Source organism: Chinchilla lanigera, unplaced genomic scaffold, assembly GCF_000276665.1.
Source record: "Chinchilla lanigera isolate Chin_1 unplaced genomic scaffold, ChiLan1.0 scaffold00030, whole genome shotgun sequence".
NCBI lineage: Eukaryota > Metazoa > Chordata > Mammalia > Rodentia > Chinchillidae > Chinchilla > Chinchilla lanigera.
The window spans coordinates 155,060-179,168 of NW_004955431.1; the positions used below are offsets into that span (position 1 = coordinate 155,060).

The 24,109-nt window shown below is 40.0% G+C and overlaps 1 protein-coding gene across 7 annotated transcripts in view; it reads right to left on the reverse strand.

The window, feature by feature from the left end:
- Window positions 1-24,109, reverse strand: part of Kiaa0226l (KIAA0226-like ortholog) — a 65,572-nt gene that overhangs the window by 14,061 nt on the left and 27,402 nt on the right. For all 7 annotated transcript variants that reach the window (XM_005387544.2, XM_005387545.2, XM_013515873.1 and 4 more), the window contains 9 exons: window positions 18,680-18,781; window positions 18,122-18,182; window positions 17,102-17,234; window positions 15,906-16,051; window positions 14,247-14,311; window positions 10,397-10,635; window positions 9,563-9,624; window positions 1,930-2,083; window positions 198-288 (listed from right to left, as the gene is read on the reverse strand). In XM_005387544.2, the coding sequence (XP_005387601.1) occupies window positions 198-288; window positions 1,930-2,083; window positions 9,563-9,624; window positions 10,397-10,635; window positions 14,247-14,311; window positions 15,906-16,051; window positions 17,102-17,234; window positions 18,122-18,182; window positions 18,680-18,781 (1,053 nt within the window). The remainder of the gene's footprint in view (window positions 1-197; window positions 289-1,929; window positions 2,084-9,562; window positions 9,625-10,396; window positions 10,636-14,246; window positions 14,312-15,905; window positions 16,052-17,101; window positions 17,235-18,121; window positions 18,183-18,679; window positions 18,782-24,109) is intronic.

Consider the following 24,109-nt stretch of genomic DNA (forward strand, 5'->3'; position numbering starts at 1 on the left):
TGTAATACAACAATCACTGTTAATTTCCTACGACTTTGTTTGTAACTCTGTATTGTCTGTACTGTTCTTTTGCTATTTTGTAAAAGGTTGTCTGTCTGTTAATGTTTTCCTCCTTTTATTTTTAAAATAAAAAAACCAATTAACTTTGCACTAAGTTAAACTATTATTAAGCTTATGTTATGAAGTTATTAAAATACCTGAACATCTTCTACATATTGCAGTCTGAAATGGGAAGATGATAGTTGTACTCCGGCAAAATTCACAAATGAAGCCCTTTCCTTGACACAGCTGTTAAGTGTAACAGAAAAACCAATGTCAATACAAATAGAAGACTCTGCACCAAGGAGTGATAAGGCAACTTTTATTACACTAGTGGGCTGGCGAATCCAGAGGTTCAATCAGCAGTCCAGAGTCAGGTTTGAGTTCAGTTTAAATATGGTTTGTGAATGGGAAGTACAAAGCAGATAGCAGGTCCTTACATGACTGGTTACATGGAATACAGGAATTACGTCATATATCGTGAGGCAGGTTTATACAGGCACATTCTGGGAGGGAGCGCGTCTGAGAAGAGCAGGTAGAGTTGAAAGTGTCCTGGACTGGGCCAGTCTTCCCCAACATGATGACCTTGAAGCTCTTGATACAAGTTGGAATCATTGTATATTTTTAAAACACAAACCAGACCCAGTCAGTTTGACCCACACATTGTTAAGGAGGAACCTCTGGGCCAGATGGTCAAGGCAAGCTACGTGACAGGGAGCGTGAGCATAGCCACAGGCTGTGAATTGATTTCTAACTTTTGTTCTAATATGCCTACAAGGCTGCTATTCTGTAGGTATGTCCTAACATAAAGAAAGCATGAAAAAGTTACAAACTAGTAGTGCTTCTCTTGACAGAGAAAGTAAGTTACCACTTTTATAGAATTTCATAGGCATTAATTTTTGAAGAGTTGTGATCTTAGCCTTCTTATGGTTTAGATCTGGAAGGTCCCCCAAATGGCTCATGCATTCAGAGGTGGGGCTTTGAAAGGTGACTAAATCATGGGAGCAATAGAGTCAACTGCCGATTAGCAAGCAGGGCCTGGTTGGAGATGGGAACTGGGTGTGACTCAGAAAGGCACATCTCCCTTCAAGCGCCTCCTTCTCTCTGTTTTCTGGCTACCATGATGTGAACAGCTTTGGCAGACTTCCATCACATCATTTCTGCCTTGGAGCCAGCTGACCATGGCCTCAAACTGGAAGCTAAAATGAACCTTGCCTCCTTTAAGCCGTGGGTGTTGGATATTTTATCCCAGCAATGAGGGAAGTGACCAAGATAAGCCTCTTAGACATATGTCCAACCTGCAGTCGTGGGTTGGACATGCCTGTGTTTTAATTAAAAATATTTTTAAAAAGAGACTTTGTTATATACATTAACTACATTATACATTTTATATGCAGCCTAAGATAATTTCTGTTCATTCAGTGCAGCCCAGGAAAGGCAGGTGTGCTCAACTTGTGGGCTTCTGGCCTTGAACTCCTGGGTTCAACTGATCTTCTTGCCTCAGCCTCCCAGTAGGTGGGACTACAGCTATGCCACCACAGCTGGCTTTAAACCTGTGCTGCAATTGATGGAGGTCCATTTCTGGTTGCTGCACTAGAAACCTTCAGCTTATGTAGACACAAAGCTTTTTGTTTTATTAGATCAGGGTCCACGTGGCTAACTCAAGACAGAGCAGGCTCCAAGCAGGACTCTGCATCCTGATGAAGAGGCTGCAGGTCCCCAGCTTATGTCCCAGCTCTGCCTGTTGCCAGAAGGATGACCCTGGCTTGTTAATTCACAGCACTGCCCTCGGGTGAGTGAGCAGCGAGCAGAGTCAAGTACAAAGCATGTGGCACTGGCCCTGAGGCAAGGAACAGCTCAGGGACCCACCTGCTCCCAGCAAACTCTTACCTCACAGCCAGCCACGTGTGCCAAGGAAGTTTTCAGAACATCCCTGAGCAAGGGCGCCAGCAGCCCTTTCCTGGTCCTGACGAGGTCCTCCAGGGAGAACAGGTGGAGCTCATCAGTCAAGTGTCTGGGCACTTGCTCAAGCTCCTTTAATGCGCTGCCAGAGAGAAGCAGAGAAACTCAGAAGGCCCCCAACAAGCAAACTTACTTGGTCTTCATAATTCACTAAATCAGTTATTGGCTATGTCACTCATCCCAGTCCCAAGCCAGTCAGGGTCCACACTGGACACGGCACAAGTAACACCATAATGGTTTTAATTCTCCCTCCAGCCTGGGACATCCACTCATGCTCTGTCTACATCAGGGTTCCATGTTCCCTCTTACTGGGTCCAACTTACCCTTGAGGTTTAGGCTTTTCCCCCAGGAAGTCTTGCTTGATGTCTACCCCTAACTGAGCTGAAAGCCACCTCCACTGTAACCGCAGGGCATTATGTGTGTGTGTGTGTGTGTGTGTGTGTGTGTGTGTGTGTGTGTGTAACATACAGTCCAACAAGAATCTATTTGACTTTCCCCTGTGCTTAACAGAAATTTACTGATTTTTTAAAAATCTGAAGCAAAAAAGCCATTCAAGAAATTTTTGTACAAAGGAGAATGTGTGGTTTTGGTACACATCATTCTTAAGAAAACTAAGACCCTGAACAGTATTAAGCTGTCTTTGTGAAAGTATGCGGTAAGGGCTCAAGGATCAATGACTATAATGTAGATTTCTCCCAAGAAATTTAATTCAAAACAAATATATTACACTGAAGCAAAGATCCAATGGAAAAAAAATTTAAAATCATATGACCTCATCCATTATAAGAATAATCTTAACCTTCTTTATTTTATTGTTATTATTTTAAAAATAAAAGGAGGAAAATATTAATAGACAGACAGACCTTTTAAAAAATAGCAAAAGAACAGTAGAGACAATGCAGAGTTACAAACAAAGTGGTAGGAAATTACAATGCTTGTTGTATTACATATTGATATCTTCAAAGTAGTTTCTCATGAAAATAGATAGAGACATGCAATATTGATCAATCAAGGACTCATTGACAGATTCTGTCAGCAAAGAAATAGAAGACAGTAGAATAACTATGTTAACTATCCTGTATATACATACATACAAAATTTCTCCTTCTTTCCCTTCTCTTTTCAAACATCTCAGGTGACCTTTACCCTTGAGAGTTTTCTTATCATTTCACAATGTCTATCATATCTCCCAGTTTAAATTAACTCTTTCAGGTTTTACACTAGTGAGACAATGCATTGCTTCCACATAAAGGACTGATTTCTTTCACTTATGAGTATGGTCAATAGTTGGGACCATTTACCCATAAAGACCTCGAGTTTATTTTTCTTTGTAGCTGAGTAATATTCCATTGTATAAAAGTATCACAATTTTCTTAACCAATCCTCACTGGATGGACATTTGGGATACTTTCACAATTTAGCAATTACAACTTGTGCTGCTATGAACATAGGTGCATATATATTGCTGTGATATGATGTTTTAAATCTTCTGGGAAAATACCCAGAAGAGGAATGGCTGGGTTGAATGGGACCTCTAGACCTAATTTGCTGAGGAATCTCCAAACTGATTTCCACAGTGGTTTCACCAGTCTGCATTCCCACCAGCAATGGAGAAGGCTTCCTATTTCTCCACAGCCTCACCAGCATTTATTATTAGTTGATTTCTTAATGCTAGCCATTCTTACTGGGGTAAGGTGAGATCTCAATGTTGTTTTAATTTGCATTTCTCAAATGACTAATGATGTTGAACATTTTCTCAAGTATTTATTTGCCATTTGTATTTCATGATCTAAGAAGTGTGTATTCATCTGAGCTGCCCATTTTTGGATTGGGTCTTTGAATTTGTGGGGGCTGCTATTTTTTACTTCTTTATATGTTTTAGATAGAAGCGCTTTGTCTGAGGGACAGTCAGATAAAATTTTTTCCAAGTTTGTGGGTTTTCTTTTTACTCTGCTGGTGATTTCTTTAGATGTGCAGAAATTTTTCAGTAGGATGAGATTCCAGTTGATTCTTTGAAGTGTTTCACGTGCAGTTTGATTTTTCTTCATGAACTCTCTGCATACCCCCAGGTCTTCTACATTTTTACCTATTTTCCCTTCCAATAGATTGAGTGTTTCTATTTTAATATTGAGATTTATGAACCATTTGACTTGACTTTGGTGCATGGTGATAGACTTGGGTCTATTTTCAGTCTTTGGTAGATGGCATGCCAAATTTTCCAGCACCATTTATTAAAGGGGCTATCATTCTTCCAGTGTGTTTGATTGGCCCCTTTATCAAGTGGCTGAGTGTGTTTTTGGTTGTGGCTGTTTGTTCCAGTCTGTTCCACTGATCCTCAGGTCTGTTTTTTAGCCAGTAACAGGTTGATTTTATAACAGTAGCTTTGTAATATAATTTCAGGCCAGGGAATGTGATTCCATCTGACTTATCCTTGTTGCCCAGGATTGCTTTTGCTATTCTGGGTCTCTTCTGGTTCCAGATGAATTTAAGGCATGTTCTCTCGAGATCTGTGAGGTATGCTAATGGGAATTGCATTGAATCTGTATAGCACTTTTGGGAGTATGTGCATTTTCACAGTGTTGGTTCTTCTATCCATGGGCAAGAAATACTTTTCCATTTGCTGAAATCTTCTTTGATCACTTTTTTTGAAGTACTGTAGTTTTCATTGAATAGATCTTTTACTTTTTTTGTTAGATTGATTCCTGAAGATTTCAATTTCTTGGGTGTTATTGTGAATGGTATGGTTTCCTTAATTTCTCTGTCAGTCTGTTTATTGTATGTGTATAGGAATGCTATCAATTTTGGGGTGCTGACTTTGTTGTGTCAGCTACACTGCTAAATTTGTTGATTAATTCAAGAAGTCTTCTTGTGGAGTTTTTCGGGTCTTCCATGTAAATATCATTTCATGTGCTAATAGTGATAGTTTTACTTCTTTCTTTCCGATCCTTATTCCTTTATTTCTCTCTCTTGTCTAGTTGCTCTGGCTAGTGTTTCCAGAACTACGTTGAACAGGAGTGGTGACAGTGGACACCCTTGTCTTCCTCCCGATTTTAAAGTAAAAGCTCTCAGTTTTTGTCCATTTAAAATGATGTTGGCTGTTGGATTGTCATCGATGGCTTTGATCAGGTTAAGGTAAAGGCCATCTATTCCTATTTTCTGTAGAGTTTTTATCATAAATGCATGTTGGACCTTGTCAAAAGTTTTTTCTGCATGTATTGAGATGATCATGTGGTTTTGGTCTTTGGCTCCATTGATATGGCGTATAACAATTATAGATTTGTGAATATTGAACCAACCCTGCATTCCTGGAATGAATCTGACTTGGTCCTGATGTATGACTTCCTTGATAATTTGCTGCATGCTATTTGCTAGTATCTTACTGAGTATCTTTGCATCTATATATCCTTGTTGATTTTACAAGATCCTTTCTTTCATGGTCGCTAGCTGCCATGCTGTCTTCAAAGTCTGAAATTCTGTCTTCTGCATCATTTAAGCAGTTTTGGGAGCTTTCAGTGGAAGCTTTGTTTTCCTGGAAATCTCTCTGAATCTGGTTCATGCGTTCTAAGTCCTTTCTATATTTTTCATTGAACGCTTCAGTCCATTGACTTTGTTCTTCTATTTTCTTATATGTTTCTTCTTCAGACTTTTTGAGCAGTTCCTTCATTATTATTGCCATTCCATTTTTTGCCTGAGAGATTATTTCTGATCTCATCTCTTCTATGGCCTTATGGAGTTGTTTCTTCACTTCCATTGCAATCATTTCAGCTATTTCAGGCATGTGTTTACCAAGTTCTCCTATGTCGATATCTCCTGGACTTGTTCTGAGTGGGGTGGAGTTCTGGGATTGTGTTTTAGTCCTTTGTTTTATCACCTTTGCTACTGGATGCAGAAAGCTCAGTTTCCCTCTTCAGTGACTGCCCAGCAAAGGCCGCTCATGTCCCTAGTTTTCCTGTTGGTCAGGTTTGCCCCTCAGTGACTCCTGTGAAGCCTTACTTAGTATTGGGTTTTCTGGCAGTTGTTGATTTGCATCTAGTTATCCCAGGTCTCAGATGTGGGCATTGGTGTCAGCTGATGTCAGACTGACTGATCCAGCATCCTCTTGTAGTTCAGGGCACATGCACAGCCCAGACTCAAGTTGCACTGGTGTGACAATCCCAGTCCTGTGGACCTATGTCCCCAGGCATGTCAGGGTACAGGCACAACCCAGACATAAACTGCAGGGTCGACAGTTTGTGAACCACCTGATTTTGTGTCTCCAGTCAGTTCAGGACACATACAGGAACAAGATGCAGACCAGACAGGCAGCAGTCACAGACTGCCTATGCCTGCGAACCCCTAGGTGGTCCAGGTGAAAACAAAGCATGGACTGGAACCACTGGACCAGCAGCTCTTGGAGCACTCACTCACTCACTAGGTGCAGGGCGTGCGCAGGGAGTGGCCACACATGCCCCCCAGCTAGATCAGTCCCTTGGGCTTCTGAGTGAGGCCCTCCTGTCTGCCACGGGTGCACACAGGGCAGAGACTCAGTCTGTAATTTTAACCTCCTTTAATAAGCTAGTCTTTCCCACTTAAAAATCTCCCAATTAATTCATGCCTAAAACTTTTTTGACTGCCCATTCTTTTATACTATACACATGGCATTAATTTAATATTACCTTTGCTGAACACCTGGTAGATTTTTAATATCACTTCTCATATTTAAAAAATTCTTACTAGTACATGTTTGCAGCACATGATTATATTCATCATGGAGAGCTGGTACATGTACATATTTTAATTCTTTTTACATCTCATTCTCCTTCTCTTTCCTCTCCCCCATCTCTTGATCCCTATTTGTAAAATATTTATCTCCCTATTTCCTATTATCTACCTTTTATTTTGCTCTTTATTTATTCTTTGTTTTTTCTCATATGAGAGAAACCATGTAACATCTAAGTTTGTGTATCTAATTTATTTTGTTTAATGTTATGGTCTCAAGGTGCATCCATTTTCCTACAAATGACTCAAATTTATCCTTCTTGATAGCAGCATAGTACTCCACTGTGTATAAACACATTTTCTTTATCCATTCATCTTCTAGTGGTACAATCACCAATTCCAAGATTCAACTATTATGAGTTGTGCTGCTATAAACATGGCCATGCATGTATCACTGTAATATGAATTCTAACTCTTTCAGGAAGATGCCTAGAAGGGGAATAGCTAGGTCCAATGAAATTTCTATTTTTACTTTTTTGAGGACTCTCCATAGTGATCGTACCAGTTTACATCCTTACCAACATTAGAAAGTGTTCTTTTCTTCCCCACAGCTTTGTCAGCATTTTTTATTAATTGATTTCTTGATAATAGTCATTCTTTCTGGAGTAAAATGGAATCTCATTGTTATTTTCATTTGCATTTCTATAATGGCCACCAATGTTGAACATTTTTTCATGTATTTATTGTTCATGTGTTTTTCTTCTGTGAAATGTCTGTTCATTTCAGTTGCCCATTTTTGGATTGGATCTGTTATTTCAGGGGTCTAATTCTTTGAGTTCTTTATATATTCTAGACATTCATTCTCTGCCCAAGGAATGTCCTGCAAAAGTTTTTCCCATTCTGCAGGTTTTTCCCTCACTCTGTTAGTTGTTTCCTTTGCTTTAAAGAAGTTTTTACTGGATATAACCCCATCTGTTCATTACTGATGCTATTGCTTGTGGGACTACGGTTTTGTTCAGAAAATCTTTTCCTATGCCTGTGTCTTTAAGAGTTTTACCTATTTTATCTCCCAGCAGATTAGGAGTTTTCTTTTAATTATTTAGATCTTTGATCCATTTTGACTTCAGTTTACAACATGGTGAGATACTAGTCTAGATTCAATCTGCAAGTTTATAGCCAGTTTTCCCAGCACCATTTCTTAGAGGTTATCATTCCTCCAGGGTATGTCTTTGATTCCTTTATCAAACACCAGATGGTTGAATGTGCCTGGGGTTTTTTCTGTATCCTCTATTCTATTTCACTGATCCACATGTCTGTTTTGTGCCAGGACCATGCTGTTTTTATCACTACAGCTTTGTAACATAACTTGAAACTCAGGGTTGTGATGCCTCCTGCTTTGCTCTTGTTGCTGAGGACGACTTTTGCTATTCAGGGTCTCTTCTGTTTCATATTAGGATTAGGATTTTTCTCTAGTTTTGTGAGAAAAACTAGCACTCTTAGTATTCTGATTGGAATTGCATTACATCTGTATATTAATTTTGCAAGTATGGCCATTTTGACAATATTGATTCTGTCTATCCAGGAACAGGAGACATCTTTCCATTTTCTTATGTTTGCTATGGTCTCCTTTTCCAGAGTACTATGGTATAGTTTTCATTATAGCAGTTTTTCACTTCCTTGGTTAGGTTAATTTCTAAGTATTTAATTTTTCCTGAAGCTTTGCGGATGGTACTGTTTCTCTAATTTCTTTTTCTGTGGGTTCATTAGAGATGAACAGAAATGCTATTGGTTTTGTATCCTGTTATCTTGCTGAATTTGTTTACTAGTTTTTGGTGGACTTATTTAAAACCGACATTTTAACTAAATCTCTGCCCATATCAGTAATACATCCTTAGGATATGTCTTTACAGCTATGTTCTGGAGGCCATAGTCTCACCCAGGTGGACATGCCTCCAGCCCCTCTGTAAGGGGATTTCAATAGGTCACAGTTTATAGGCTCAGAGCATTATTTGCAAGAAGTGGAAGCCGCACAAGTGTCACTCACTGAGTGAATAAGAAACTCACAATGGGTGGGTGGCATCATGGAATATTATTTAGGAAATGCTGACTTATGCCACAACATGGATGAACCTTGGGAACATAATAAGTAAAATAAGCTAGTCAGAAAAAGACACATTCTGTAATACCCCACTTATATGGGTACTCAGAGTAATCAAATTTTCAGAGAAATAAAATTAAAAGACACTTGCTAGAGACTTGGGGAGAGACAGTCAGTGTTTAAAGGTTATAAATGAGTTTCTTTCACTTTTTTAAGATGAAGAGTTCTGCAGCTGGACAGTGGTAATGACTCCATAATGATGGGAATGTACCTTTTTGTGGTTCAGAAATTTAATTCAAGGCCTTCTCATTGAAATATGTCCCCATCCCCTTTTATTTATTTTTTTTTTTAATTTGAGATAGGGTTTTACTAAGGCAATCAGGGTGTGCTTCAACTTGCAGTTCTCCTGCCTCACCCTCCCAGAGCACTCAGAATACAGGTGTGCACCACTACACCTGGTGGGAATGTACTTACTATTGATAAATTGTATATTTAAAGTGATTAATATAGTAAATTTTATTTTATATGGATTTATCAAAATTATTTTCTTTTTATCATTGTCCTGGCCCATTTTCTTAACAAATTACATTCTCCACTAGTGATTTAGCAGGCTTAGTAATTTTGAAGAGGTGGCTACCATCCCAAGACTGTCACAGGCAATTACTGTGCTAAGAAGACTTGCGAATGGGAGGGGCAGGGCCAGCAGGCAAACAGGAGGAGCAGAAGGGAGGAGAGAGCACAGGCTGTTCCAGCTGAGAGGCATACCTGTCAGCAAACCTGCAAGTCTTCAACAGTTTCTTGATATGAAAAAGCTGCTCCTGGATGTCCTAATATGAGAAACCAAATGGGAGAAGAAAGAGAGAGTTAAATGTGATCAATGACTCTGGCATTGAGCAGCTCCATATTAACTCTCACTTTGAAATACCACCCCGTCCTCCCAAGTGCTGGGATTACAGGTGGGCACCACCATGCCCAGCCAGTTCAATGTTTTTGACTACACTACCAAAAAGCTGTTTCTCCCTGCACAAATCAAAGTGGTGAGCTAGAAGGCAGGAGTGGGCGGGAGGGGCAGTTGCAGGTCTCAGGACCATCACCTTGTGCAGAAAAGAGCGATGCTGTCGGACAGAATGAACAAGATGTTCCAGTTTGTTTCCAAAACACAGCATAAATATTGTACTTTCCCTCCATAGTATGAAAAATATGTACCTCTGCCATTCTGTAGCTATGCATTTACAGTAGTTTCTTTAAAAAACAAAAGCCACCCCACATAAGACACATTTTTGGAGCAAACAGCCTCTACAATAGGTGTTCATATCTGACTCCATGGATCCAGAGAGCCCTGGACGTATGCAGGTTTTGTGGAGCCTAAAGCTTACACATCATTTTGGGGGCCCTCTTCAAGAAAACTACAGAGTGTGCATGTGTAAAATATATTTAAAATATTTATATATAATTCAGTATGAGGCTAGGAACCCCAAAGAACAGCTTCATTCACATCACAGTCATCTGCCTCTCCACGTGTCTGTATGCAAAGGCCCTGGAACCAGGACTCTAATTTCCAGCCAAACTCACTTCCCTGCAGAAACCTTCACCCCTCACCTTCACCCTGTCCAGTTCCTTGGCTTTTGTGGAGAGGTTGTGGCTGATGCTCAGCAAGTTGAAAATGGGCTGGTGCCATATGTGGTCGAGCAGCTGTTTGGAGAAGTTGCTGACATAGTACTTCCTGAAGTCCCACATCACCAGGATCCGCGCAGGGATGCAGGATTCCGAGTAGGAGTGGCAGAAGTCACAGAAATACTTTCCCAGGTACTCACAGTACCTGAGCCTCTTCACAAACTCTGTGGGGCACACAGAGAGGATTTGAAAATCCACCCAGCTGCACCCCACCCCAATACCTCTGCAAAGGTCAAAGACTCAGATGGCTTTTTGCACAATGGAGAAGTCATCCTTCGCCTCAGGACAACTGGGAACAACCTGGCAGGGCCTTGGGGACTTAATACCATGGCCATGCATGAGCTTTAATAGGGTATGCAGATGTTGGAAAAACAGAACCCTTTCAAAATATTCCTAGATTTGGAAGCTGGGCAAGATGAGCTGAGTGTGGCAAAAGGCCATAGTACATAGATCCGGACATTGGAATTAGAGTGCAGACTCCACCTGCCACCACCAAGACAGGGCAGACCAGAGCTTTTCAGGCCAGCTGTCCTGAAACCACAAACTGCAACTCAGAACTGAAGTCAGTGCTGTCACACATACAAAGAGTGCTTGTAATTTCTTAAGCAGTGTGTGCACAACATGAGGAAGTAGCAACACAGAAAGTTCCTTGATTAATTAGAGAAAAAGAAAATGAAAAAATAAATGAATGGTAAAAGCAGGTGGTACAAAGAAAGAAGAAAATACAGATAATCAACAGAGTTGTGACAAATGCTCCATTTCTGTGACAGTCAAAGCTCTGGATATTGAAACAATGAGAATCTCTGACCCACTGCAGATCCACAAATTTAGAACATCCAGAGCAGGTAGATACATGGGTGTTCCCTCCTGTCCCCAGCAGTGACCCTGTAGGAAGATATTCCTGAACCTACTTCATCAGACAGAAATGCTAGCAGGCACATACGATATACAAAGGTATTCAATACAGTACATTTGTAACTGGGGGTGAATGAGGTGCCAACCAAAATTTCATAAAAAGGCAACTGGTGAAATAAGTGCAGCACTCTCTACATGAAATGCTTTGCAGTCAAGAAGTGAAAGGAAAAGCGTATGGCTAGACAGAATGCAGTCTCAATTTTGTTTTTAAAAATATACACATACGCAGTCTAGATTCCCACCAAAAGGCCAATAGTAAATTATTTTTGGAGCATGGGCAAAAATTACTTTTGCTTTTTACACTTCTTAATTTGCAACAAAGTCAACACTACTCAAACTGAGAAATCCTGCTCTGAACAACAACTGTTCTTATCTTCTGAAACCAATGGTATGGGAAAGATAAGGGAGAACTATTCTAAAACAAAACTAATAGATCCTTCTGTGAGCATGGATATATTTTTTATCTGTGTCATCCAAAAGTAGCCATAGTTACATGTGATAACTGAGAACTTAAAATGTAGTTAATATAACTGAACTGAATTTTATATTTTAATTAATTTAAATTAATTGTATGTAGCCATGTGACTAGCAGCTACCATATTGGATACAGCAGATCTAGAATAAAGCTAACTAAAGACAACTAATATCTATCTGCACTGCATGAAATTCAGCTGGAATTTGAATGGAAAACTTAGCCCTATATCACATCTTGAGAATAGCAAATGAAAGTGGACTAGGAGCAGACAATATTAGGGAATTGTTATGTTTTGGTGTGATAATTGCTTATAATCCTAGTTTTTAGGATATGTTGAAGTTTCAATAAATGGTAAAATGTCATGTTGAGTGTGTGAGATTAGAAGAGATTAAAGAAACATGACAACTAAATTCAATGTGGTATTCTAGACTGGATTCTGAAACAGAATTAGGAGGACATTAGAAAAGCCGAGTGAAACCTGATAAAAGTCTGTAGTTTAGTTATTAGAACTGTAACCAATTCTAATTTCTCAGATTTAATAATTATACAGCGGCTATATTAGAGGTTGATGCTAGGGAAAGTTGTCAGAAGCTCTCCGTACTATCTTTGCAACCCATTTGTAAATCCAAATATGATTTCAAAATATAAAGTTAAAAAATTCTTAGAGCTAGAGAAATTTTTCAGGAAAAGTCCAAAATTATTTATATACTTTATATCATCATCTACAATCTGCTCTGCCTACCTTTGGAGCATGCTTTGCCCTGTCATTCTTCTTTCCATCTGCCAAAGGCACTAGGAACATGATGAACTCCCCACTCAGCACCCACGTGACACCTGGACAGAATCACTTCCTTATAAAGCCCCTCACTCCCAGTCCTCCCTCACCCCCTGCCCAGATTAACTCCCCTGGCTGTGAACGCCTCAGCCCCTTTGTCTATCTCTTTTATTACATATATGACCTTTTTGGTTTTTTTTTTTTTCACTTTCTTGGCTGATGATTGTGATTTCCCTACAAAGTATAAAGCAGACATCCAGAATTAGGCAGCACCATGTGTACAAGATTACCACTGCATTAGCAGGGCAGGCACACAGCTCCATGCCCTAACCAACTTTTTATTGAAAAAGTTGGTGGAATCATAGTCACATGACTACAGTTTCTGACTCATGCGTTCAATATTTATGAGGCATCAGATAGTGGCTAACCAACAGATGTGTCCTGGTCACACTAAGTGGGAAAATGAGTTTGTTAAAGAAGAGTAGTTATAACTGTATGCCTATCATCCAGGGTAGTAGAGGAAGCCCAGGCAGATTTTTGTTTCCTATTTTTATCTCTTGAAGGATAGCCCCTCACAAGAGAGCAAGAAATTCCCAGTCTCAAGGGGGACACCTACATGGCTAGCTGTGGGAAGCCTGATTATTTTAGGGCTCAGCCCAGATATGATCCCCTCAGGCCACCTCTTCAAATGCTGAGAGAGGTCTGGGCAGCTCCTTGGCAAACCATTCATTCTACAAATATATCTTTTCTTCCTTCCTTCCTTCCTTCCTTCCTTCCTTCCTTCCTTCCTTCCTTCCTTCCTTCCTTCCTTCTTTCCTTCCTTATACAGAGTCTCATTATATAGTGCAGGATGGCCTTAAATTCACTATGTAACCCAGACTGGCCTTGAGTTTACCATCCTTCTGCTTTGGCCTCCCAGCATGATGGGATTACAGGCCAGTGGCATGTGTAATCATGCCCAGCCTCAGAAATGTCTTTTAATGACCAACTATGAGGTAAGCAGTCCTGTAGACACTGGAGACAAAACAATGAATAAAAGCAGCAACATATCCATCCTCACAGAACTTACAATCTAGTGATGGAAACAGATAAAATAAATCAGCATAAGAGAGTATTCTAGGAAGAATAAAAAATGAAGAAGAAGAGAAGTATAAAAATACACATGCTTATTTGTGGCCAGGAGTATAGCAAGGTGAGCATTTTACACAGGGTAGCCAGGAAGACCTCGGGATGTTTGAGTGAAGGTGTGAAAAAAGTAAAAGAACCAGCCATCGGCATGTGTGCAGGAAAGGGCTTCCAGGGAGAGAGAACCACAGATGCAAATCGCCGCATCAGGAGAGAATGGGCTTTCAAGGTTCCAGCAGGCCAGCCATGTGGCTGGAGGAAAGTGCCCAGTGGGGAGACGGCTGGGGTACTAATCCTCCTAGCTCCTGGGTGGGCCCACAGTCTCATAAGTCATGACAGCCTCTGCTCGAAAGAGAAGACAGCTCTTAAGATAACTTCTCACCAAGGATGCCTTACATGGAAACTGCCACAGACGCACTGCCAACTCTTGTTACTCCTCACTCTATGGCCACATGATAAGCCAGCAATCAGTGATGCATACTTACTAGGCTCTATCAGAGTTCCACAGCCAGCACAGAAAAAATTCTGGGCTACCACTCCCAGCTCTCTCCTGAGGACAGAAAATGGCAGTCATTATATTTCAGAGGCAACCAAATGGAACATTTTTTTCATTGATCAGAAAAGCAGCTGTGGTATGTTTCTTGGATAAGGGCCCTAATCTTATCATTTTTCATTTGAAAAAATACATTATGTTCAATACAGTTTCCTAGTTAAAGTCTCTAGGTTTTCTTCAAGCTAGAACTCTTCAAAAGTCTCAGCTATCCCCAAAGCAGAAGTCAACGCCAAAAGTTATTATTCCATTGGTGGACCTTTAGGGGCTTCTCACTGCCCATGTATGGACCTCTGTCCAGAGAGAACTAGAGATACGTTACAGTGGAAGATAGTTATGCAGACATCAAAAGATGATATGCTTATGAAATTCACAAATAAATGCAAAAAGTTTTAGATGAATACAAGGTTACATGAGACAAAGTTATTACCCATCTCTAGTTTAAGAGCTACATCATGAAAATGTTTTCTTTCTATTGAACTGTGCCATAATGTCCCATGTGATTTGAAAAGTGGTAAAATTTGATTGCAGTTCAAGTTCAGCAAAAATGATGAAGGTAAAAATAAGTTAAGTTTCTGCTCATGGGCCTTAGAGAGGAATTAGGGAAATTCTTGAGAAAAGGCGTCCCATGCTAAGGAAAGTGACCCTTCACAATGCCTCCAAAGCTAGCTCTTCTCCAAGCAGCCGCACATACTTTTGCTCCCCCCAACACAAACAGGCAACAGAGAAAGACCTTCTTCTATAAGGCACGTCCATGAGGCAGTCAACAACCCTCATCAGTGCCTTCATAATTCTTGGGAGTTTTCCTACCAAACTGAATACAAAGAAAAATGGGAAAGTTGTACTTAGTACTTTCTGCCTATAATATTTGTCTATAATCTGTCATATACTCTCTCAGGACAAATTGTAATCGAACTACTACTTTGTATGTGTACACACACTTATGCACAGGTTTGTTTCCTTCTCCATGCCATCTTAGTTGTTTTGTTTTTTAGGAATTCAGTTATTTCTTAGAGCAACTAGAGATATTTTTGTTTATATTCTGTTACATTTCTAAACTGTAGGGGCTCTCCTCAAAGTTAAATTTTCTTTTGAACAAATATATTCATTTGTTTTCATTACAAGCTAACTGCACTGAAAGTAGAATGGTCCAGTCTTTTAAAATTACATTTGATTTTTCAGTTTCAACATTAGAAGCTTAAATATCCCCTCTAAGACTATATAACTTTCAGTTGCTATCTAATATTCGTAATTAGAAATGCACAGTTGCATTCTCCAGTTATCAAAATTTGCAAAAGCCCCAAAGCCCTGGAAAAACAAGGTGCCAAGAAAACTAAGCCAGAAAAATAAACACAACTTTCCTTTTTCTAAAATACAGGGCTGGGAATATAGCTCAGTGGCACAAGCACCTACCTGGTAAGTGCAAGGTCCTGAGTTTGATCCCTGATACCAAAAAATAAAATAAAATAACATAAGTTTTCCTGTGCCCCTGAGCATATTATTTTTTTCTTTTCTCTATTTCCATGAAGAATCAGGTATGATTCATTTCACCTGTTTTAAATGGATTGGGTTCCAGGCAGCAGCCCATACTTACTTGACTGGTGGATGAATATCAAATATGATTTGAAATCTAGGGGGCACCCAGTCTTCAGTTCCTCTGATTCTAGACTTAAGTTTAATTTCCTGTACTACATCCATACTGGACTCAAAGTCTTTTCGAACATGTTCTTCATTTACAACCTGCAAAACACATAAGAGGATTTAAGGATACCTTAAATAAGCATTTTTAAAGAGTTTAAATAAAAAACAACATTCAAATATGTTTCCTAAAATTTACTGTGAGAAATTGAAACTGCTTTCAACTAAACTAAAGAACAAGATCCCTCCAGCACCTGGATAAGATCACCTTTCTGTGTATTTTTGGTTCACTTCCAGATTTTGAACTTACTACGAGTAGATCATTTTGACCTGCAACATTTCATAAGCAGCAGAAGCTACTGCCTCTCAGTCAGGAGACCAGCAGGTATCACCAGCTGGAATTCTGCTGTGGCCAGGCTCTCAGAAACACCTCCATTTGGCCATTACTGTTCAGTGGCTTCGCTCTGAACCATTATACTTTCCATGGTCATTCCTCAAATTAGCATCCCACATCCTTCACAGTTTAACCCCTCAGGGATACACACAGATAGGCAATACCCAACTGCACCAAGTCACTGCTCAGGAGGTGGCCAGGCCCCTCCACTGCCCTCTGCCAAGAACATCTTCCCACATTTTCACCTATTGCAGTGCTGTCCCCTCAAAACCGATGTCAAATTCTGAGCTCTCCAATCAGATTTCCCAAGTTCCCCTGACAAATTAAACCCTCCCTCCCCTGCACTCCCCAAATGCCTTGTCCTGCCCTCATCCTCTGTCACAAAGTCCTTGATCCAATTGCTGCATGTTTCCACAGGGCAGCACATCTGCTGAGGAAAGGAGAGTTAATTACCAAATTAGCAGCCTACGCGTGACTTCTGCTCTGCTTCTGACCAGCCCTGCTGAGGTCTGGGCTCAACACTTTGAAATAAAAATTTAAAAAGCATCTACCAATACGATATATTAAAGGAATGAACTGTGAACTAACTAACACAATCCCTAATACAGTAAGTACTCATATGTACCAGTTTTGTCATTCAGTTTGAGTCTTCCCCAACACCCAGAGAACATACTAGGAAACATATTTGAAGCCAATGGGCCAAGCCCAATGAGAATTTAGGAACTTCTGATTCAAAGTCAGTTTATTTTAATACTTACTATTGAGCTAGCTGCCTTCAGGGAACCTGCCAGCTGATAACTGACTACTGAAAACTTCCAGGACTTCCAGAATACTTGGTACAACTCTCTGGCTAATCGCTCAGCAGAACTGAAGTCTGGATCATAAGTAACACTGAAATGTAAGAGTTGCAAAAAGTAGAAAACTGCATGCATGAGAAATATGTTCTGGGTTTTCCTCAGGTTATCATCTGCATAACTCAGGGGGAGCTGTTAGGTGAAACCAAGCATCAATTGCTGACTGGGTGTCTTGTGTGAAATGGTTTCTTCACATGCTTGAGTAATACAGCATGTGCTCTTTATCAGGGTCCTAAGACTTGGAGGTGTGGAGAAAAGAGCAATGGATTTAAAGTCAAAAGACTTGGGTGCAAGGAAGCCCTCCTTCTGTTATTTAATAGCATGGTGACCTAACATATATCTTGTATGAGCATCCCCTTAATTGCTAGCTGTCTATATAATGGGGTTTAAAAATAAATACACAGACATACATGAATCTTGCCTGGCTGATTCATGGAACTAAGTGAAAATATATAAAGAGCCCTTATATACACTATTAAACCTTTAAGAAAATTTGGGGATGCATGGCTAGAATATGTGTGGTACCAACCCAACTGTGAGATAGTGGAATCTTTGGGAAGTGGGCCTAGTGGCAGGTGCTTAGGTCATCAGGGGTGCAGGACCCTCCTTCCTGGCTGACAGTGTGAGCAACCCTCTGATATGCACTTGCACCATGATGTGCCACCCCCACTGCCCTCACCACAACTGAACTAATGTAGTTACTTATCATGCCTTTGAACTTCCAAATTGTGAGCTAAAAAAGCTTTTCTCTTTAAGAGTTAGTTGTATCAGGTACATTCTTCAGGTAACACTAAGCTACAAATATGAGAGGGGTGCTTGATTTCTGTGTTACTCCCCTCATTAGAACTGGCTGACCTGGCTCAAGGCAGCAGAGGCTCAGTGTTCTAGTTGATCTATGAGTAGCTGCATGTGAACAACAGATACCTTGTAGAGGAGCTGCAGGAACATCTATGAGTTTCTATAATATCATTAAATTCTTCAAGTTCTGCAGAAAAATGAAAGAATGGATAGTGAGGTTATTCAGTCTATTTCATCCAGTCATAGTCCATTTAATAAGAATACAAAAATAGTTCCCCGCATCTCAGAAAGAAGCAATTACATAGCATCTCCATGTTTTAGGTTCTTCTGAACTGCATATTCAGATTTTCCAGGAGTAAATTAACTACTGACATCTTCAGAAGACTACAGAGAATCACCAAAGATGGGATTTACTCTGAAATGTCATCAAAATGTAACTGACAGACCAAACAGATAAAACATCACAGTAAACATCTGCTTTTCATTCAGTCCCCTAAGTGATGTGAGAGATTGGTTATCAAGACATCTGAAACAGGAACAACTACTTTTTAATATCAGAAACATAATCTGGTCTTGGGGTAAATCTCCTTGAATGCATGGTATTATGTGTGATGCACATCAACCTGTGTGCATAAAGGGGAGGAGGAGGCAGCCAGTCATATCCAAAGAATTTCCAAATCTTACTTAAAATGGCTAATTCATCCAGGTCACATTTGCTGGCCTCTTTGAGCACCTTACTGTAACAACGTACTTCAGCCATTGGGCTGACCTGTAACACAGCACAACCTAGAAGAAGAAAAGGGAGTTTGTTATCAAGAAGTGAAAGAAAAACCAGGGAACCTCAGCATCCAATTAAACACAAATCTGGGAATGAAAATGGTAAGAAATTATGTTAAAATAATTAAAAACTCAGCCTTAAGGATTAAAAAGAATGCAAGAAACTATTTTGTACTTTTGCATTTACTCTAAGAGAAACAAAATATTATTTGCAGGTTTCATAATAGTAATCTGCCTTTACATACGTATAAAACATTCTTTAATACAAAGTTTAAAAATGAAAAATGAAAGAGTACTACAAGAATAGCTCAGTGGTCCAGTGCTTGCCTATCATGCTCAATACCCTGGGTTCAAAAAAAGAAAAAGGTAAAAAACAGCATCAGCTTCACAGTGATATACAGGAGTACATACATTCTAATCAGTATAGGAAACATAAATACTATGAGCAGTGCCCCCAAAATTCTTCTCCAACTAGAACTTGTGTATGTAAACCAAGTTTAGTGTGTTACATAGATGTAACCCCAGCTCTCTGAGAGATTGAGTCAGGAAAATCACAAGCTTGAGGCCAGTTTGGACAACTTCTGAGACCTCGTCTCAAAAGAATAATTGTTTAAAAGGACTTGAGATGTGGTTCAGTGATAGAATATTTGCTTAGCATGAATGTTATGGATTGTGTCTAGACATCTGCCCAAAGCCTCATGTGGTCATAGATAGGACTCTTCAGAGGTAGCTGGATCTAGAGTGTGTAATGCTGAGATTATGTGTATGCTGTTGCAGTCAAGGGTATGTAATTACTAAATTAGTTCACTGATTGGCTTGGCATGGTTCCTGCAGTAGATAATAGGAAGGCCCTCTCTAGGTGTATAACCTGGATATAATATAAGGAATAGAAAGAGGGCTGCTGTGGTCAGTTGCTGCTTCTTCACTATTTGCTGCCTTCTGTCTGCCATGAACCATTTCTCCTCTGCAATGTCTCTCTGCCATGCCACCCTGCTTTGGAGCTAGTCAACTGTGAACATCTATGAACCTCAATGAACTGTGAGCTAAATAAATTTTTCCTCCTTTAATTTGGGGTGTCAAGTATTTTGTCTCAGCATTGGGAAAAGTAACTAAGACAACATACAAGGCTCTGGAGGAAGGGAAACACTTGTGAATATAGCCTCATTTGGAAAGAAAGTCTTTGCAGATGTAAAGATGGAAAAATAAGCTTTAATTTTTTTCTCTTTTGGAAGAAAATGTGGTGCAGAGCAGTAAAGATAACTAGTTCAGTTAGCTATACCCATTACAGTTGGATAAGCAATGGAGAAAATGAAGTTTTTTGAGCCACCCAGGCATGAATGTTAAGTTAGAGGTCCTGGGGGTCAGCCAGAGTGTCAAGTTCAACAGGTGCTAGCTATAGAAAGGAAATGCTCAGTGAAGAGGTTCAGGGCTAAAAGCAAAGACTTGGGAGAGGGAGTAATGGTATTGTGCTGTGCACAAAATCTACCAGAGATGGAATACAGAAAAACAGAACTGAAGGCAGGACTTGAATTCAGGAAATAGTAAGGAAGTAGCAAATGCTAATAGTCACTGCCAGCTTAGGTACCCTTTCCTCTGGATCCCTAAATGAAGCAAGATTCACCAGAGATTCACTGCAGTGGGCCTTGGTCTCTGCTCTTGAGTTTGCCCTGCTGACTGTATTGGCCTTTGCCCCAGCACAAAACTCCTACAAGGAATGTCCTTTACATCCAACGCCATGGTTCCCAGGTGAAACCCAGGGAGAGAGCCAGGTATCTCCCATCTACTTCCTGGGGGCAAAGCGGGTGACCCAGGACCCCGCTGCCATTACAGACAGTCTCTGCCCTCCAGGCACCCACGGCAGACGAGAGGTCCTCACTCAGAAGTCCAAGGGACTGATCTAGCTGGAGGGCACTTGTGGCCCCTCCTGCACATGCCCTGCACCAAATGAGCAAGTGCTCCAAGAGCTGCTGCACCCGAGGTTCGAGGCCTTGCTTTACTTGCACACGGACTCCCTAGGGGGTCGCAGGCACGGGCAGTCAGTGACTGCTCTCTGTCCAGTCTGCATCTCATTCCGGTATGTGTCCTGAACTGACTGGTCACACAGAATCAGGCAGTTCACAAACTGTCGACCCTGAAGTTTGTGTCTAGGTTTCGCCTATACCCTGAAATGCCTGCAGACATAGGTTCACTGGACCAGCGTTGTCACACCACTGTAACCCGAGTCTGGGCCGTGAATGAGCCCAGAACTGCAAGAGGATGCTGAAATCTGACAGTTGGCGATCAGCTGACACCAATGCCCATGCCTGACACCTGGGATAACTAGATACAAATCAACAACTGCCAGAAAACCCGAGACTAAGTAGTGCTTCTCAGGAGTCACTGAGGGGCAAATTTGACTAACAGGAAAACTAGGGACACTAGTGGCCTTTGCTGTGCAGCCACTGAAGAGGGAAACAGCTTTCTGCACCTGGAAGCAAACATGACAAAAGGAAGGACTAAAAAACAATCACAGAACTCCACCACATGCAGAATAACTCCAAGAGACATCCACATAGGAGAACTTGATAAACACATGCCTGAAATAGCTGAAATGATTGCAATGGAAGTAAAGAAACAACTCAATAAGGCCATAGAAGAGATGAGATCAGAAATAATCTCTCAGGCAAAAAATGAAATGACAATAATAATGAAGGAACTGCTCAAAAAGTCTGAAGAAGAAACATAAGAAAATAGAAGAACAAAGGCAATGGAAGAAGTGTTAAGTGAAAAATATAGAAAGGACTTAGAACGCATGAACCAGACTCAAAGAGACTTCCAGGAAAGCAAAGCTGCCAATGAAAGCTGCCGAAACCACTTGAATGAAGCTGAAGACAGAATCTCAGACTTTGAACACAGCATGGCAGCTAGTGACCGTGAAAGAAAGGATTGTATAAAATCAAGGATCCAGGAAGGCAATTCAACAGCTACAAGATGAGGCAAAGAAGAGTAATATACGATTTCTAGGAGTCAATGAAACAGCAGGAGGCAACACAACTGACATAAAAAGAATATTTGCAGAAATAACAGCAGAAAAGTTCCCAAGTATGGAAACAGAAACTGATATACAGGGAAATGAGGCATACAGAACTCAACACACCCACAACCAAAATAAAACTACACCCACACATATAACAGTCATGTTCCCAGACCCACAGCAAAACAACAGAATCTTAAAAGCTGTTAGAGAAAAGAAACAGATTATCTGTAAAGGAAAACCCATCAGAATCACGGCAGACTTCTCAGCACAAACCATCCAAACAAGAAGAGCATGGAACCAAGTATTACAGGTCCTAAGACAGAACAGCTTCCAACCAAGACTGATGTAACCTGCCAAACTATCCCTCAAATTCAACAGAGAAATAAAGTATTTTCATGACAGAGAACAATTGAAGAACTTCATGAGTGCCACGCCAGCATTACAAAGAGTACTAAAAGATATTCTAGACAGAGAAAAATCTGACCGCAATTTCAAGAAAAAGACTAGAAATGAAACAAAAAGAAGAGCAAGGAAGGGGCTGGGGATTTAGCTCAGCGGCAAAAAGCACCTGCCTGGCATGCGCAAGGTCTTGAGTTCGGTTCCCGGTACCAGAGAAAAACCAAAAAAAAAAGAAGAGCAAGCAAGTAAACAGGTAGAAAAAGTAGGACACCAATGCAAGTAAATAACAGGACAATGATAAATCAATACATAACAGTAATAATTATAAATGTAAATGGTCTCAATTCTCCAGTCAAAAGAAACAGAGTGGCAGAGTGGATTAACAAACAAAATTCAACAATATGCTGTATACAGGAAACATTTCACTCAAAAGGAAATCCATAGACTACAAGTCAAAGGATGGAAAAACTCCTCCATGCAACAGGAACACAGAAAAAGCAGGTGTAACTATTCTTTTGCAGACAATGTAAACTTCAAACAAACAACAATCAAAAGAGATAAAGAAGGTCACTACATACTAGTCAGGGAAAAACTCCAATAGGATGAGATGACAATCATAAACACATATGCACCAAATATCAGAGCTCCAAATTATATAAGACAAATCTTAACAGGCATGAAAACCCACATAATTAATAACACTATTGTAACAGGGGACCTCAACCCACCATTGACAGAAAGAGATACGTCAACTGGACAAAAAATGAGCAAAGAAATAACAGATCTGAAACAAAGCTGTGAACAAATGGACACAGTAAATGTGTACAGAGTCTTCCACCCCACAACATCAGAATACACATTTTTCTCAACTGCACATGGGTCTTTCTCTAAAATAGACCACATCCTAGCCCACAGAGCATACCTTACAAAATGCAAAAGAAGTGAAATTATCCCATGCATATTATATGACCACAGTGCAATGAAATTATAAATTAACGACAAAAGGAACTTCAAAATCTGCACCAACACTTGGAAATTAAACAACCTCCTGAACAACCAATGGCTCACAGAAGAAATTAAAGAGGAAATTAAAAAATACCTACAAACAAATGAAAATATAAATACAACATACCAAAATCTGTGGGATGCAATGAAATCAGTCCTCAGAGAGAAATTTATAGTGGTGAATTGACACATAAGGAAAACAGAAAGAGAACAAATAAGTAACCTAATGCTGCATCTTAAATTTTTAGAAAAAGAGGAACAAGTCAGGCCCAAAGCCCAAAGAAGGGAAGAGAGTATAAAGATTAGGGTAGAAATTAATGCAATTGAGACAAAGAAAACCCTCCAAAAAATAAATGAATCCAAGAGTTGGTTCTTTGAAAGAAAAAATAAAATTGATAAACCCCTAGCAAACCTTATCAAGAAAAGGAAGAAAAGAACTCAGATTCATGCAAGGAATGAAAAGGATGAAATTCCTATAGATTCCACAGAAATTCAAAAGATCATTAATAACTACTTTGAAAATCTTTACTCCCATAAGATGGAAAACTAAGAAGAAATAGACAGATTCCTAGATATGTACGAATTACCAAGGCTGAGTCAAGAAGATATCAAATTACTGAACAACACAATATCAATTAATGAGATTGAAAGCGTGATTAAAAACCTACCAACAAAGAAAAGCCCAGCCCCTCATGGATTCACAGCAGAATTTGACAAGAAATCCAGAGAAGATATAATCCAACACTCCTCAAACTATTCAATGATATTGAAGAGGAAGCAATTCTCCCTAACTCATGTCTGGAGGCAAGCATCATACTGATACCAAAACCATAAAAGGACCCAACCAAGAAAGAGAACCACAGACCAATCTCCCTAGTGAATATAGATGCAAAGATATTCAATAAGATGCTAGCAAA